Consider the following 15838-nt stretch of genomic DNA (forward strand, 5'->3'; position numbering starts at 1 on the left):
TACTATTTTGAAAATAAGCCGCGTTGTCTTTAAATATTGAGATCAAATGACATGAAGTGTTTTAGTACCCTTTCTTTGTCAATCAGGTCTATCATCCTCAGAATGTAGACTTCCATGGTGGGCAACATATATGCTGATACAATTTTCAAAGCATCCTCCAAAGAAGTAGGAGTATCTTGTTTAAGAATGTATTTCACCAGCCTCTGTGAGAAGAGATAGGGAATTTAATTTGTTGATGTATACAATAACAAGGGAAATCACTTACACACTCTACATTGTAATTGTACAGCTCATACCAAGCAAGTTATCTAGAAGTTTAAAAATTCTATCTGTAGATAAAACTTGATTAAATCATAACTGGGAGAAGATTGGGCTTGAGGAAGAGAATCATGTAGTTAGAATGGATATATGAATTACCATTGGAACGCTCAAAATTCAGGGACCTTATCTGGCTCCACATGACGGCAAAGACATTTTCTAGAAATGATCATGTTTTCTACCTAGTAAAGGGGCAGATGCTAAAAAACAGGTATTGCTTATGTCCTTAGCAAAAATCAGATCTGAAGACCTGAGAGAACTATTTTTCCATTTTGTTAGCTCCCTTCTCTCTTATTTTTATAAATTATTTTTATAAAACTATATTATCAGTGCTGTACAAATCGATCTGGGCTGTCTGAGCTAAGCTGCTAAAACTTAACAAAAACAAACAGATAAAAACACATAAAAAAGCAGTAACTAAGCAAAAAATGAATGTATTTCAAGTAGAAAGAAATCAAACCAAAAATCACACAAAATTCTTGAAAATAGACATGAGACTGGATTTAAGAATTTTTTGATCAGTTTAGATCCAGGTCCTCATTAAGAAAAACAAAGTGCAAGGAAGTTATAAAGTCTGAACACAGCAAGAAAAGTGGATATTGATAACAAGTGGGAGCTATCCATTTCCAAGCTCTTTTGCAAGATCTAGCTTCTAATACCTAATAAAAATACATGCAGGTAAGTGCAGGGATTTTTTTTCTTTAATAGAAATAAGAGAAGTGATGATCATTTACCATTATCATCTGCTTGTCCTTTAAAAGATTAGTATCTCTTATTCCATAAGCTCGCAAAAGCTTCTTCATCTCCATCAGTCGGTAACTTTCCTGCAATAACTTTACTCTGTGGACAAATGAGACTCCTATTAATGTGTTTGCTACCTACAGCTATATTATTTGATAACCTTAATACATCAGACACACTTTTTAATTTATTTTTCAATCTAGCTGAAACGTGCACACAAAACTGAGGCATAGACTATGGGATTTTGCCTTACTTGACGTGATCCATTTCCAAATGCTGTTTTACCAGCTGCTCCACTGCTCCACTCCACGGTACCATAGCACCATGCATTATCTGCAGAACTGCATCAAATTTCAGCTATAAAAATAAAATATAAAATATAAATATAAATAAATAAATAATATATATATAAATATATAAATATATAAATAAATAAATATAATATAAAAATAAGCTATAAAGAGCTTAGTTTTCAAAACGAGTTACAAGATAATCTCTTGAAGTATTGTTCACCCGTGATTCCTTTAGGTAAGCATTTTATTTCCTAGCTGAATCTCCACTTGCATAAGGGGTATTCATTATCATAATAAGACGTGTCAAATTAGATTAGAAAATGGTTATAGTAATTTGTGACACTGTAGGACTTCAGCTTCAGACATACCAAAGTTGGTGAGCTTTCTATGTGATGACATCAAAACTACAATTAGATTCTCAAGCAAAGAATATCAAATGGCAGATTACTAACAGAATAAAAAGACAGCATAGTATTTTCTCCTCATACCACTGATGTAAAAATGTACTCATGTACTTATGTAAAAATTGTGTGTTCCATTCTGAATTGATGTATTACAGCCCCTTGATGCCTATTTTGTTAAAGATACTTACATCTGTATCGGAGATACAGCCAATGACAGCTATTGCCTTTGCCTCCCATGCGGTTTCAAATACTGATGTAGACCGTGTACGACAACGTTCAAGCAAATCCTGTAGATTTTGATAAAAATTATTAGGATATTTAAATTCAGAAAAATAGGAATATTTTATAATATAACAATTATAACATTTTTGGACATTAAAGGACAGATTTGGCTATCTTCCTGTGTATCTGTTAATGCCTTATTACTGAAATAGTAACTTTCAGTAAGTTTGTTGACAGTAAGCTAATTTGAAAAGTGATTCTAAAATTCATGTATAAATAAGTAAAAACAACTATGAGATTTGTTTTCTGCTTAATCATTTTTAAATAGCTTTCTTCAAAAGGAAGAAAATACGGGTACCTTTATATACTGCAAAAGAAGTTCATCCTTTTGTAGATTGTGTTCACAGAGGTAGGGTTTTATAAACTTATCCAAAATGGATGGGACAAGCTCTGGTGCCAAAATTTTATCAAACATGCGAAACACAATAGTGGTTGCATTTTCCTAGGCAGCAAGTAGAAAAATGCCATATTAGAACATCACATGTCAGTATATGATCTTTTATATCACTAATGACTAATTAAATATCCAGTGCCCATTTAAATCAATTGAATGATTTCAGGACCTAGCATTTCCATTTAACTCATATAAAAACAAACACCCAGTATATTTCTTTTACAAAGTAGTGGTTCAGTTGTACTTTTTAATTTCTTGGTTGCTAATGCTTGCTTCACAACTCCGTGTATATGACCTGTACTGAACTGCCAATCATCGTGTTTAAGCCATACCCTTTCATGGTTTCTTGTCACATTATGTATTTATACCTACTGTTGAAACAAAAATTTAAAACAAACACAAACACATCAAATAGCCTTAGCAGCTTATGAACTAATTCAACCAAAATTTCAGGGTTCCTCTTGTCTAACTTCAAATTGTCTGCTATAGGATTTTTCTCCTCAGAACAACCCAGTACTCAAAAGCACTTCTTAAAGTGTCTGCAGAATTACCTTTTCAAAATCACAGAGTGCCAGCCTGCAGTTGTATTTTCTGTACAGATTTATCAGTTCTTGTAAATCATTTACCAGCTTCTTTAACCTATGTACTTCTTCACAGTCACCACATCTCTGAAACAGTGTTTAGAAATTGAAACATTAGAAGACTTGCTCCAATTTCCATATTTTGATGCCTTATAATCTTGGAGATTTTATGGATCTACATGCCGAACCTTCGTATGGCATGCAATGAAAAAATAAGGTACATGTTGAAAGTGGGACTTAACAGAGTAAACTTTCCTACTTTCCATTATGTGCTTCAAATCTAGGATTCACAAGTTTAAGACAGATCTAAATAATACAGTATGTCAATGTTTTCAATTTTTAAAGTGCACAGCTGGTTAGCTTAAAGCTTTATCTTTCTCCACATTCATTGTATCACCTTTACAGATGCTAGTATACCTAGGATATACAACATACAGAATCTGTATCTGTTTACACAAATGCAGTATTCATAACCTTAGAGCTAGCTGATGTTAATGTTTTTTCCAGGCCAAAACGCATAGTTAATTGTGATCAATTTCCAAAAATTCTGACAGAAATGAGGCATGTTTCTAACTGAGGTTCGTAAGTATCTTTATAGAAATTTAAGTGTTTTGTAGCACATTACAGAACATTCAAGAATATTACTCGTATTTAAACTATTAATACATCTGTTAAAGGGTATAAGTGTTGCACTGACTTTTTTTTCCCCCTCTCTTCTTTAAACTGAAGATGATTGAAACTCAGTTCCTTCTTTTCATGGAAGTCATTCATTTTTCACCAAAAGCAATAGTGACCTAATTCTGATCGGTTCTAACTCTTGCAGAGAACATATGTTCTGAGGTTTCTGAATAGCAAATCCTTAATCCACGTTTCTTACCAAAGGAGTCCACTGGCCAAAAGTTGTCAGTCCCATTTCACCTCGATTTTTACTTGTAAAAAAAACCTCTGCCATTTGGAGTCCATTTTCTGGCCAATTTGCCTGTCCAAAAAGTTGATATTAGCAAACTGTATTATACATACAGAAATACAAGATATATGAACTTTCTGCAGCGTAACTTACCTTATCAGTTAATTCAAGGTTTCGAGCGCCTTGTTCCAGCCATTTTGCTAATATTTTCTGCAATAAATATAGTTACAGGTAGAATTATACCACCTACCAAAGCAAAATTTGCTATTATAAATTTGTTTTAAAAATAATTTAAAATTATTTTTAACTGTAGGGAAGACTGTAGGGTAAAGAAAGAGAGGAGAACAAGGTTCTGACATTCAAAAATAAAACTTCTGTAAGTCTGACTATGAAATAAGTTTGAGAAGATGACATTTCACATTTATTAAATGAGTTTTACCTGTTCCTTTGGCACAACTCTTCTTAAGAAAGGAATCACAACATTTTTAAGCCACAAACATAGTTCATCCAAAGGAACAGTGACATGGATGGCATTAAGTAAATTCTCCAGCATTTTCTCATCAAAGCTGCTTTCAAAATCTGCCTAAAATTTTAGAACAGAACAATTATAGATTTATGAAGTATATGTTAATCAGATAATTTGTAAAACCACCTCACTAATAGGAAGAAGCAATAGAATTCACAAATATAAAAAGAAAAGTCTCAGCAGTCACAGATAGGATTAAAAAAAATAGCTGTTCAAACAGACTAGAGTTTCATCTTAAGAAAGAACTGAAACTTTTTCTTTTTTTTTCTTCACATTATGGTGTAAGGATCATGTCTTTTACTTACTATAGATATGGCCTATAGTTTTGTCTTATTAAGAAAACAATATATATGTGAAAGTTCTGCACTAATGAATGTAACAACATGTAGGCACTGTTATGAATGTGTCATCCAGAGTAACAGTCTATGTGATTTGCTAGCCAGCAAGTGTCCACTGAAAAATTCTATGAGAGCTGTGCTCCCAAGAAGGCGTATAGAAGATTATAATTGCCACAGAATAAATCAAGGACTGTCGTTCTTCAGACCTAGAAATATTATTCTGACATCATATATACTAGTTTATTCTTAAATCAATAGGAAATTCAGCCTTATAATGGGTGAGACGAAAATGGAATCATAGTGACAACAGATGAGATTCTGAATTTGCTTCTTTGAGGAGCTGTTTTGTAACAGCATCGGTCGGATTCTGTTAAAGAAGGCTGGAAGACTTAAGGTAACTAACATTCCCTGTAAATACCAAAGACAGGTTTATGCCATTTCACCTGATGTCTAAGCCAGAGGTACTGTGCACAAGATAAATTTCCTTCTTCTAGCTGAAAAAGGATATTCCTGAAAATGTCTTCATTATTTAGGAATTCTGTCCAAGCAATACCGCTAGAAACAAGAGGAGGAAAAGAAAATCTGTTACTTTTATGTATCACTATTAAAGGATATGGAGAACCTCAAACTTTTTCTAGCTCATAGTGTATGCTCTAAGAGAAAAAAGGAGTGTTAGATTGTGCATGTGTGCATGCATGTATAAAATCACACCCCTTCTACATAAATTGAAAAAAAAATTTAGACAAAATAGTGCAACAGACAATATATATTACAACATATAGGCTGATTCAACCTCTCTGCAATCTCCTTTCACCGCAGTGGAGGTCTAGAAACTTCAGGAAGAGAAGGAAGGATTTAAAGTTGAATGAACCCAAATTAAAAAAAAAAAAAATCTTAATGGTTAAGTATCTGCCATTTAAAATATATTTATTAAGATTTAAAGTAAATTAACAAAAGCAAACCTGAATTTCTCTACTCCAAAAGCTCCATAGAAAGTTGTAAGCCTTGCCTGAGCTCTCAATACCTGAATGAAGACAAAAGGTTTAAGGTCAGTATTTGCCTTACTAAACAGTAACCATTACACGGTTAGAATAACTACCATATGAGGAAGAATGGAAGAAAATGACAACTTCTCAAGAATTTCAGTTAATTACATGTGTAACATATGTAAGGTTGTTTAATAAAGCATTAATACAAAATTTCAATTCCACAAATAATTTACATGGATTCTCTTTGAAGGTGGATGATTGCTGTCCAATATGCAATAGGACTAAATAAGAAATAAAATAAATACCTAAAAAAAGAACCTACGAAAGCTTCTGCCTGTCTTCTAGAGCACTCATAAATGAATCTAAGACTGAAGGAATTGCTTAACCCTGAAGTTTGTCAGTGCTGTGGTTCTCTTTCATACTTTAAAATATAATCTTTTTTAGACTTTTAAAATGTTAAACAGTAGTACATTTTTAAAAACTCTGCATCATAATAGTTTACCATTTCATAGTGCAAGGCCAAGAAATTCATCCTCACCTCAGTTATGGATACTGGAGCCCCATCAGATGGTGAAACAATGGTTTTACCATCTTTCTTCAAGATCTGAAACAAATACATGAAGTAGCTAGGCTGACAACTCTGTCGGTGCAGAACATGCCAAAAACAGTACTACGAATTTAATGAAGACACTAAGAAAAACTTAGTACATCCGTGAACTCCTCTGTAAACAGGAGTCTTTATTCCACAATGTTAGACTCTGATTGGATTCCAATACGGACGCAGGATCAGACAGATAACAAGCACCTCTCTGATTCTGTTTGTTAAGTTAACAAAGACTAAAATAATTAAAACAAAAAATGTGATATATTTTGAAATTTTACTCCAGAAATTAGTATTGAAAAGGAACTTATAAAGACTACTCAAAACTATAACCCTCTTTCTGGTGTGAAAATAAAACTGTAACCCCTTTTTTGCCTTTAAGCAATAGCAAGAATAAAGTTGCAACAAGTCTTGATTCTTCTTCACGTTTCGTAACATAATTTATAATGCAGCTTTTTGAATGACTGTAACTGGTTTGAAGGTGTCCCCCCTCTCAAGATGTACAGGAGAATGTAATAGCAATGGGCAACAGTAAGCAATCGAATTTAAACAAGCAAAAAACACTTACTCTGACTTTAGCATAGTTTAGCATTTCTTGAGTGGTTTCATATAGTGGCCATGGAGCATTTATGCAGTAATCCACAACAAATTGGCTATCCTGTTTGAGTAAGGAAACAACTGAAATTAATTCCAAGCTCCATTATAATTACTCTGCTAGGGAAATAGATCAGGGTTAATATATATATATATACATATATATAAAAGTTAAAGGAGACCTGAATTTTATGCAGATTTTCTTTGGCTTCATTCACAAGATCCAGCCAGACTTCTTGCCCATAACTCCCAACAGAAGCGGAAGCTAGCTTCTCTAAAATAGTGCTTGCTTTCACTTTGTATACAAGCTGTTTAAAAAAAATAAAAACAGAAACAAAAAAGCAGACTCAGTTTTAAATGTGACGCACTTCAGCTTTAGGCAGAGTCCTCTGTCTTAACCTGAGAACTCTACACTTTCCTCCGTACTGTTTTTGAGATTCAGTGTCCATATGCATTAAATGCTTTGAAAATTTTTTAAAAGCAGAGGGAACACATACTTCATACACAATCTTTTAAAGTTATACCTTCTACCTTCAGCTCTGAGTGTCTATAAGACTGTAGAAAAAAAATACTATTTTAAATAGATCAAAAACCTGTAAAGAATACCTTAAATTAGTAAGAATGCCTATATATAAAATAAAAATATGAAGTTGACCCTATAGAAATGCTTTAAATTCTATTTGATCATTAATTTATTATTAAATATGGTGGCTTTAAGATAAATTCTGGTTATCTGCAATTTCTTAGGAAAATGTTCCACTTCAAGGTACATTCAATAGACTTATGAAGAAATGTATCTATTAGTGCTTTCTGATGTACTATTGGGTAAGAAACTTACTCATAAGTTCAGTTACACTAATCAATTTTCGAATGTATTTATCAAGCACAACTTACCTCAACATCTAGTCCGAACTGAATTGCAAAATTCTCAGCCTCAGTGAATTTGTGTTTGTGAAGTAAGCGACTTAATCTGGGGGAGGGATAAAAGTAAAACACAAATTTCATATAAATGCCAAACTACAGATGAGAAAAAACAAGCTTCGAGGAAAAGAGTACCTGTTTTCTGGCAAGGCTTCAGTTAAACTTCTCATCACAACAATAGAAACCGGGCCTTCAGTGGATCTGATGATGAGAGGGAACTATGTGAGTTCAACTCTAAAACAACTAGATGTAGAAGTAATCTGCATTTTTATGCAACAGTGAGTTGGTAATATACAAAACATTATCTTACATCTGATGATTTTTATGAATTCCTTCCAAGAAGTATATTGTATCCTGTAGCAATATAATAACAGAAATCATTAGGTGGTAGAAGAAGTCAATTCTCAAAAAAAAAAAAAAAGAGAGAAACAAACTGTAATGCATAAGATGTTCTTTAATCTTTTAATCCAGAAATAACCTACTGCTTTTCTCTCAGAAAAAGTATTTTTCTTTTATGTTTATCACGTTAATTCCTGGATGGTTTCCACCATCTACAATTTCTGAGGGCCTTTCATCAGCTTTCTATTTTATTGCTTATCAGATCCAGAGCTTACTAGATTCACTTTCACAATTCCAATTAAGAGGCACTGCTTAGACTTCCAACTTGGTATCCTCACAAACTCATTCCACCTCAGCAGTCTTTATAGCATTCCTAATTCATAAAGTTCTCACTGTCCTTTTGCACCCTTCTTGCTTCGTTAAACTTTTCACAAGAAAGCAGTTTAAATAGAAACTAAGTAGTTCTGTCATCTAAACTTAGGTAAATCCCAAGTAAACCCAGAGCATTTTTCTATGCTGAGACAATTTAAGGCTTCATACAGTGTTTAGCTGTAAGAGCAGCAAGAAAAACTGGCAGTAGTATTAAACATTCTAATAGGCTAGGACGTAGAATTAAACTGTTCAGTTCGCTGTGTTATCTTTTTCTTCATCCTTTGGGGACATCATTTAATCTTTTTTTTTTTTTTAAACACAGTTCCTGCACAGTTTCTAGCACAAATTGGTTCTAATCTAAACAAGAATAACACAATACACTCTTTAATACTTTTACCTATTAGAACAATTGTCTTTCTTCAAAGAAAAGCAACAACAACAAAAAATCAAAACATACTGTACCAATCCCACTTTGAATAAGTGAAGAAACAACAGATATTTCCAAAGAATAGAGCTGTTGCATAGCAGGCAATGCAAAAACCATTAAGCTTCTCATCTATATGTGAAAAAAAAAAAAAAAAAAGGACAAAAACGTCATAAATAAATGATTCTGAGACACTGGTGACAGTGATTTTTGCAGAATTATTTCTAGATTCTTATGGAGTTAAATTAAAGACACTACTTCTGCAAGAAAAAAGCAGGTCTCTACAATTTGAGAAGGTTTAATGAAGTTTTAGGTCTTGTCATATATAAATAGTTAGGCTTCATTGAAAATCTTCTATAATGTTCATCCCGCCCTTCTACTTCAATTAACAATCTTAGTTGTACATGGAGGTAGATACTGAATACAGCAGTGATACTATTCTAAAGAAATCTGTGAAGGTACATGAGACAATAAGATCTACTATTAAAAAAGCAATCAAAACCCCAAACTATCTAAAAACAAACAAACAAACCAAAAAAAATACCACCACCAAAAAACCCACCACCACCAAAAAAACCCAGCAGGATAGCTTGCCCTGGTCAACGTGGTAAGACGTTGCAACAATCCCCACTATATCCTAACAGCTAGTTACATCTCAGTTTTTTTTAAACTTTGGCCTCTTGAGAACAGGTGCTTAACAACTGAGGAACAAAATATAGATAATCTACCTGTTTGTTAGTGGGTGTTGTCATGGCTATCAGTTTAACATTGGCAAGCCCTTGCCTATAGAACAGAAGACGGGGGAAAAGAAGAGAACAAATAATATTTTATCACTCTTATTTAAAACTGGGGAGTTTTCTAAAATTTAGTTTTCTATTGAAACTGGTACATTTTAAAACCATATAGCTCATCCCAAAATAACAGTCTTTTAGAATGTAGAGGACGCATTCAACTAATGACGTTTTAAAGTTTTTCAAATGCATCCAGTCCTTTTTTTTTAAATTGGCACAAAGTAATGGAAAAAGTCAAGAGTCTTGTCTTCTAACCTTGATTGCCTTTAACTCATTTTGGATTTTATCCAACACACATACCTCCAGATTTTGATTTTTACATCTGTGGAATGAGATCTTACTGTTTATCCATCCCAAAGAAAGACAAACATCAAACAAAACATCAGACGACTTGCAGGCAATATTATACAACTTATTACACCTTATTTGAGATGGGCATTTCCAAGATGATACAGGTTACATACAAGCTTCCTTACCAGTAAAAATAGATTAAAAAAAAAAAAGGCAGAAAATGCCAAGCAAAGCTAACAATACTGACAAGTCCAACATTTTGTCCTGAATAGAAAGATTTCACAGATTTCTATAAATTCTGTTACCATAGAAAATCAAGCATCTGTTGCACATTTCCTGTAACTATAGACAACTTTTGATTTTTCAAAGCTGATGCTATAACACTTACTGTACGACTGAAGAAGAATCCGACTCTGTAGTGAGAAGAAATTCTTCAATACGTATTAAAGACCAATCCCAAATTAAAGTAAGAGAATAAACATCCCACATGCTTAAGATATTCTGTATTTAAAAAAAAATAAAAATCAGATATGAAGTTCATATTTGGTCTTTATTGAGTAGAATATTAAAGCTTAAATAATGACTAGGAGTAGGTTAACAAAAACAGTAAGATCAAGATCACAAAAAATAAGCATCTTTATTTAATAGAAATATGTATTTAAAGTTATTATTTTAAAGAATATTTTTATAAGCTCTTTCAAGAACATTGTAAAATGAAGACTAAACCAAACTGTCGCACATACCTCTGTATCTAAAACAAACAGCAGATTGTCAAGAACTTGAAGTTTCACTGCATCTAAAAGAAATAATACGTATTCATATAAATTTACTATTTTTCTTGAAAAATGTATTTGAAGCAAAAAAAATTTTACAATGTACAACCAAGCATTGGAAACATGCAGCTGTTTATCTCCACAACTTCACTGAGAAGTTCCATTAGCATTTTAGCTTAAACAGAATCATGATTTAAGTGTATAAACTCAACAATTTTGAAATAAATTTTGGCTGTACCTTTACAAGAGGTATTCCAGTTGGTATATGTGTATACTGTCACTGAAAACCAGCAAGATAACTGAAGATGCCTTATTTTCTGCAGTTAAATATGAATTCTACACTTGTCTATAAAAAGAAAAAAAATGTTGTTTTTTTACCTTTGATCAGACTTGAATCAGCAAAACTTCGAACAGACACCAGGTTATTGGTGGTGTCTACCTCCCATTTGGAGAGTACATAATCACCTTTACCCTATTAGTAAATGAAAGTAAAATGGGGCTACATGTTAGAAATTTGTTCATCGACATGTTTACTTCTCCAGCTTACCTTTTACTTATAAAACTCTTGAAAATTGCAAGATTAACCTTATTGTCAGTAAATGCAGATATTTAGAAATGTGTCCTTTTTTGCTATTGTTGTTTGTTTGTTTTTAAATTTGGTAATAACCTTAATTGTTATTTTGGCAAACCTTTGTTGAATGTGAACCTCTTGCCAATTTTGGATCTCTCTCTAAGTCCAAGGGCAAGACTGTAAATAGTCTGCCCTGTATGAGCTAGGAACTACACTGATTTACTGAAGTCATGCAGACAGGGTGAAAATGTTTTCCCCCCATCCTTCACACCTGAGCCAGTTCTGTAGTGATAACAGTTATTTTCTTACTAGAAAAAACAGACTGCAAAACCGATAACCTTTAAATGTACAATGAAGGAAATTAAAGACAAAAAATCTTAGTGCAAAAAAAAAATTATGACCTTTTTGAACCAGCTAGACCTAAATTTTGTTGCAGATCAATAAATGCCATCATTGATCTCATAACAATTATTATAAACGTACTATTACTACTTACCCCAATTATCAAATTGATTTTATTCACCGAGTTACATATCACAAAATTCTGACAGCCAAGGCTATGGTATTCTTGTGTGGCAATGAAAGCTGTCTTTATCTCTCCTTGCAACTATTGGGGTAGAAGATGAAGGGAAAGCAAACAAAAGAGAAGAAAAAAGTTATGTATAAAATCTGGGTGAATTTTGAACTTCTTGCTTCTCCATGAATAGAAAAAATAATCACCACAATTATGAATTGTTAATAATGAACAAGTAAGTAGTCAATAGAACATAAAGAACAAACTTGTGTTACAAACTTTGCACTTTAACACAGATGTTATATGTTAGCAGGTACATCTTACCTTCTTTGCCACAATCATATCCATCTTGTCAATTGCTACATTAAAAAAAAAACATAAATAAAACCAAATCAATGTTAAATGTTTTTTAAACTGAAAAAAACACTACTAAACTTCATGTAAGATGGTTTATCCTAACTTGACTATTTAAAAAAAAAAAAATCTTCAGCCACTATCTTTGACAGGTTCTACTTCTATTGATCACATTATGGAGCTCCAGAAAATTTGAACTATGTTTAGCTAGACAGCATTAAATTAGTTATTCCCAATACTCTTCAGTACAGTTCAAATTGATATTGCAACTTAAAACCCTCTTTGCATAATATTCAGTACTTTCTCGAAAGCACTCAATAATAGAAACACAAGCGAAAGGAATTTTTGGAAGAGTGAAAAAATAATTTTATTATAGAACTAATTGTATATTGGATTCCCTTTAAAAAGCAACCAAGGCTGCACAGAAAATCCCAAGTCAATACCTTAATCCCTTAGAAAGATGCATGAAAAAGCTATTTAACACAGCTCTTCCTCTCAAATTGAAATCCAGATTGGTTTGTAGTTATCTTACCTTCTTGTGTTTTAGCAAGTGGGAGACACATAATGCAAAAAAAACCCTTCCTTGTGAGAATGAACATATGATAAACACCTAAAAAAAATCCAACAACAAAATAGACATATTGAGCTGGAGTATTCAGTAACTGTAAGGAGACTACTTGCTTAAAGATGGAAAACTGAAATAATTGGAAAAAAATAAACAAAATCTGACCAAACATTTTGAAACAAATATTTTGTCACTTTCAAAAAGTAAGTATATGCATCTTATGAGTTTTATTTGAAATCATGATTTTTGTATGCACCCATCAGACTGTAAATTCTGTTTTCATGTCAAAACTTCATTGAAATGCACTACATTATGAAAGACGGGACTGGGAGCTTATAGAACAGGAACTACTAAAATCTGACGTCTGATAGGAAGGCAGAGAGAATCCTGCTTTCTTGAGTATTTTCATAGGGTTAACACAATCTCAAAAGCAAGTTAAGAGAAAGAGGTACTGAGTTCTGGATGTTTGGTGGTTTTTATACCAGTTATAAAATAAGTAATGAGAGCTAAATATAATAAGAAAATAATTCTCTCATATAAAATAATAAAATATAATAAAAGAAAATGTAAGCAGTGTACTCTGCAGTTAAAACCTAAAAAGAAAGACAATGTAACTTGCTTTTTCCAAATATGTTACTAGAAATAAAATGTAACTATTAATGTCTGGATACTTCTATTCAAATACCATATTGACTGGGACAATGGACAGCCAGAATGAAGTTCAGGGTCACCTGAATTGCAGGATTTGTCGATGATTTGGCAACTGGATTTACCTCCAAACAAAATGATCAGTTAACAAACAAACAAAAAACAGTGTTCTGAAAAAGCAATTGAATTTTCAGCTTTCCAAAAGTGATTGTCCTTCCAATATTTTCAAGGACCTGTAGATAAGGCCCACTGAGCTAAAAGTACATCTGAAGTTTGAAATGCAAATTAAAGCTGCATCTGATTTGTTTTGTAGCTTCTTTCTTTAAGAAATATTAAATGGGAACAAAATGACAAACACAGAGACAAGAAAAAAAATTATTCAAATGCTTACCTGCATCTGCTTTATCTTTTTCAATAAAAAGATTTAAGTAAGTCTTTTCATTTGAAGATGATTCAACCAAAATCTAAGAAGGAATCAACACAAAGAATATTATTGTGTCTTATCTGGGAAAAAAATAAAAACAACAACCAAAAAAAACCTCACCATAACAACAAAAAAACACCTTTATTTGAAATACTGATCATCAATTTAAACTTTAAGCTTTTTTCTTTCATGAAAAACTTATTGTTTACATATACCATTCCTAAATATAATTTGCTAATTTGTTACTTATAGCAACAAAAGTGGCCTTTTAATCTGTTTGTTTGTTCAAACTAGAAGATGTGTTCAAAACACAGGAATATTTATATTTTGATATATTGGAGAAAGAAAAAAAAAAGAAAAAAAAAAAGAAATCCAAAGAAATTCTAGGCTTTCAGCAAAATTAGGACAGAACAAGTACCATACCTTAGTTAGCAAGGTTTGTTTTGATGGAATATGAATAAGATGTAAATTACCACTTCTCTCACCAACGACAAGAAATTGTCTTTCTTGACACATACCAACTACATCCACATTAGTGTCTGAAAAAGATATCAGAATGTTAACTATTAAGTTTTTTTTTTTACTAGTAGACATTCACATCTGAAACATAGGAATTAGACAATACAGTATTCCAGATTTCTTCAAAGTTACTTACTTTGATAAAACAAAGTACAGGAAAGGACGTACAGTGAGTGGCTTTGCTATCCAGTATTCCCATTGCAGTGAAAAATTAACAAGCATTCTAATTAAATTGTTAAGGAAATAGCTTGTTAATGACATACAGAATCATGTTTTATTATTTAGTTATTCACTAGTAATACCTCCTCTTACAGGGTAGGTAGATATGCAAGATACTTGCTGTGTTATACAAAAATAGTTGTCTTTAAAAGTCAGTTTTGACTTTCAGTTGAATTATAGGTAGTGAACTTACCAAATTGAATGTGCAGCTGAAGAGACTGCCCAGTGCTGTCAAGAAGAGCCACTGATCTGTCAACAACAATAATACTGCCATCCCTCGAGTTGCATGCGTACAACTGTGGATTAGCTAAGACCTGAAAAGAAAAAGATTGTTACGTATAATAACTGAAACACTTTGCAAAACACGTCAAAGAAGTCGTCATAATTATTAAGAAATAGAAAAATGCAGTTTTAATGAACTCTACCTTTTCTGAAGACGTTATTTGAAGTAGCGCATCCACTTGGTACAACGCGCTTCCACATTCCTGCCCTATGCACACAGACAGCTGCTCGCTTCCCGTGTCATCATTGGCAAGAATTTCAATGTCACTCCACATTCTTACCTGCGATAAACATATAAGCAACATGCTGTAAAGTGGAATTTTAAGAAGACGTGAACACATATAGATCATAATTTTTATTATTCTATTGTTGTTTTGCCTGTAGGAGGAAGAGAATTGGAATAAACCTTGTAAAGGTGTGCATAGAAAAAACAAAATTTGCGTCTCGAGAGCAATGAAGAAACGGAATGAAGAAAACTTAAAACGTGAGAGGAATTAAAATATAAGGAGCAAAATATAAGGCTAAGAGCCACGAATCCCAGCTGATGATCTGGCTTGCCCAAAGAACGCAGCTCAGGACGGGCGTTTTCGCACCGTGAGGTGGATAAAATCCAAAGGCAGAGACCCCCTGCCCCACAGCAGCCCCATGTCCCCCTGTCCCCATGTCCCCCTGTCCCCATACCCCCCCTGTCACCCTGTCCCCTCACCAAGCCACCGCCGCCCCCCTCCGCCACCTCAGGCTTTCAAATTGGCGGGAGCGCTGCCTGCCGCTACGGGTCGCGGCGTGGGCCACGCTTCTGCCAACCGCGAGCGCCTCCCGCCCCGCCGTTGCTAGGACACGGCCTCGCCCTCCTCCCCCCCCCC

General features: G+C 33.3%; 1 protein-coding gene across 1 annotated transcript in view; it reads right to left on the reverse strand.

Moving 5' to 3' along the window:
* Window positions 1–15826, reverse strand: part of KNTC1 (kinetochore associated 1) — a 38417-nt gene extending 22591 nt beyond the window's left edge. The window contains exons 1-30 of the mRNA XM_083804172.1: window positions 15682–15826; window positions 15119–15256; window positions 14887–15007; window positions 14379–14494; window positions 13923–13995; window positions 12851–12928; window positions 12289–12323; window positions 11947–12057; window positions 11258–11351; window positions 10850–10902; window positions 10495–10607; window positions 9753–9807; window positions 9058–9156; window positions 8200–8243; window positions 8025–8090; window positions 7863–7938; window positions 7151–7276; window positions 6943–7032; window positions 6312–6377; window positions 5747–5808; window positions 5228–5339; window positions 4360–4503; window positions 4074–4130; window positions 3891–3992; window positions 2984–3100; window positions 2337–2480; window positions 1945–2043; window positions 1313–1416; window positions 1053–1158; window positions 69–203 (exon numbers count right to left, since the gene is read on the reverse strand). Of these exons, the coding sequence (XP_083660298.1) occupies window positions 69–203; window positions 1053–1158; window positions 1313–1416; window positions 1945–2043; window positions 2337–2480; window positions 2984–3100; window positions 3891–3992; window positions 4074–4130; window positions 4360–4503; window positions 5228–5339; window positions 5747–5808; window positions 6312–6377; window positions 6943–7032; window positions 7151–7276; window positions 7863–7938; window positions 8025–8090; window positions 8200–8243; window positions 9058–9156; window positions 9753–9807; window positions 10495–10607; window positions 10850–10902; window positions 11258–11351; window positions 11947–12057; window positions 12289–12323; window positions 12851–12928; window positions 13923–13995; window positions 14379–14494; window positions 14887–15007; window positions 15119–15250 (2730 nt within the window). The 5' untranslated portion in view covers window positions 15251–15256; window positions 15682–15826. The remainder of the gene's footprint in view (window positions 1–68; window positions 204–1052; window positions 1159–1312; window positions 1417–1944; window positions 2044–2336; window positions 2481–2983; window positions 3101–3890; window positions 3993–4073; window positions 4131–4359; window positions 4504–5227; window positions 5340–5746; window positions 5809–6311; window positions 6378–6942; window positions 7033–7150; window positions 7277–7862; window positions 7939–8024; window positions 8091–8199; window positions 8244–9057; window positions 9157–9752; window positions 9808–10494; window positions 10608–10849; window positions 10903–11257; window positions 11352–11946; window positions 12058–12288; window positions 12324–12850; window positions 12929–13922; window positions 13996–14378; window positions 14495–14886; window positions 15008–15118; window positions 15257–15681) is intronic.
* Window positions 15827–15838: the final 12 nt, after the last annotated feature.

Source organism: Anser anser, assembly GCF_964211835.1.
Source record: "Anser anser genome assembly, chromosome: 18".
NCBI lineage: Eukaryota > Metazoa > Chordata > Aves > Anseriformes > Anatidae > Anser > Anser anser.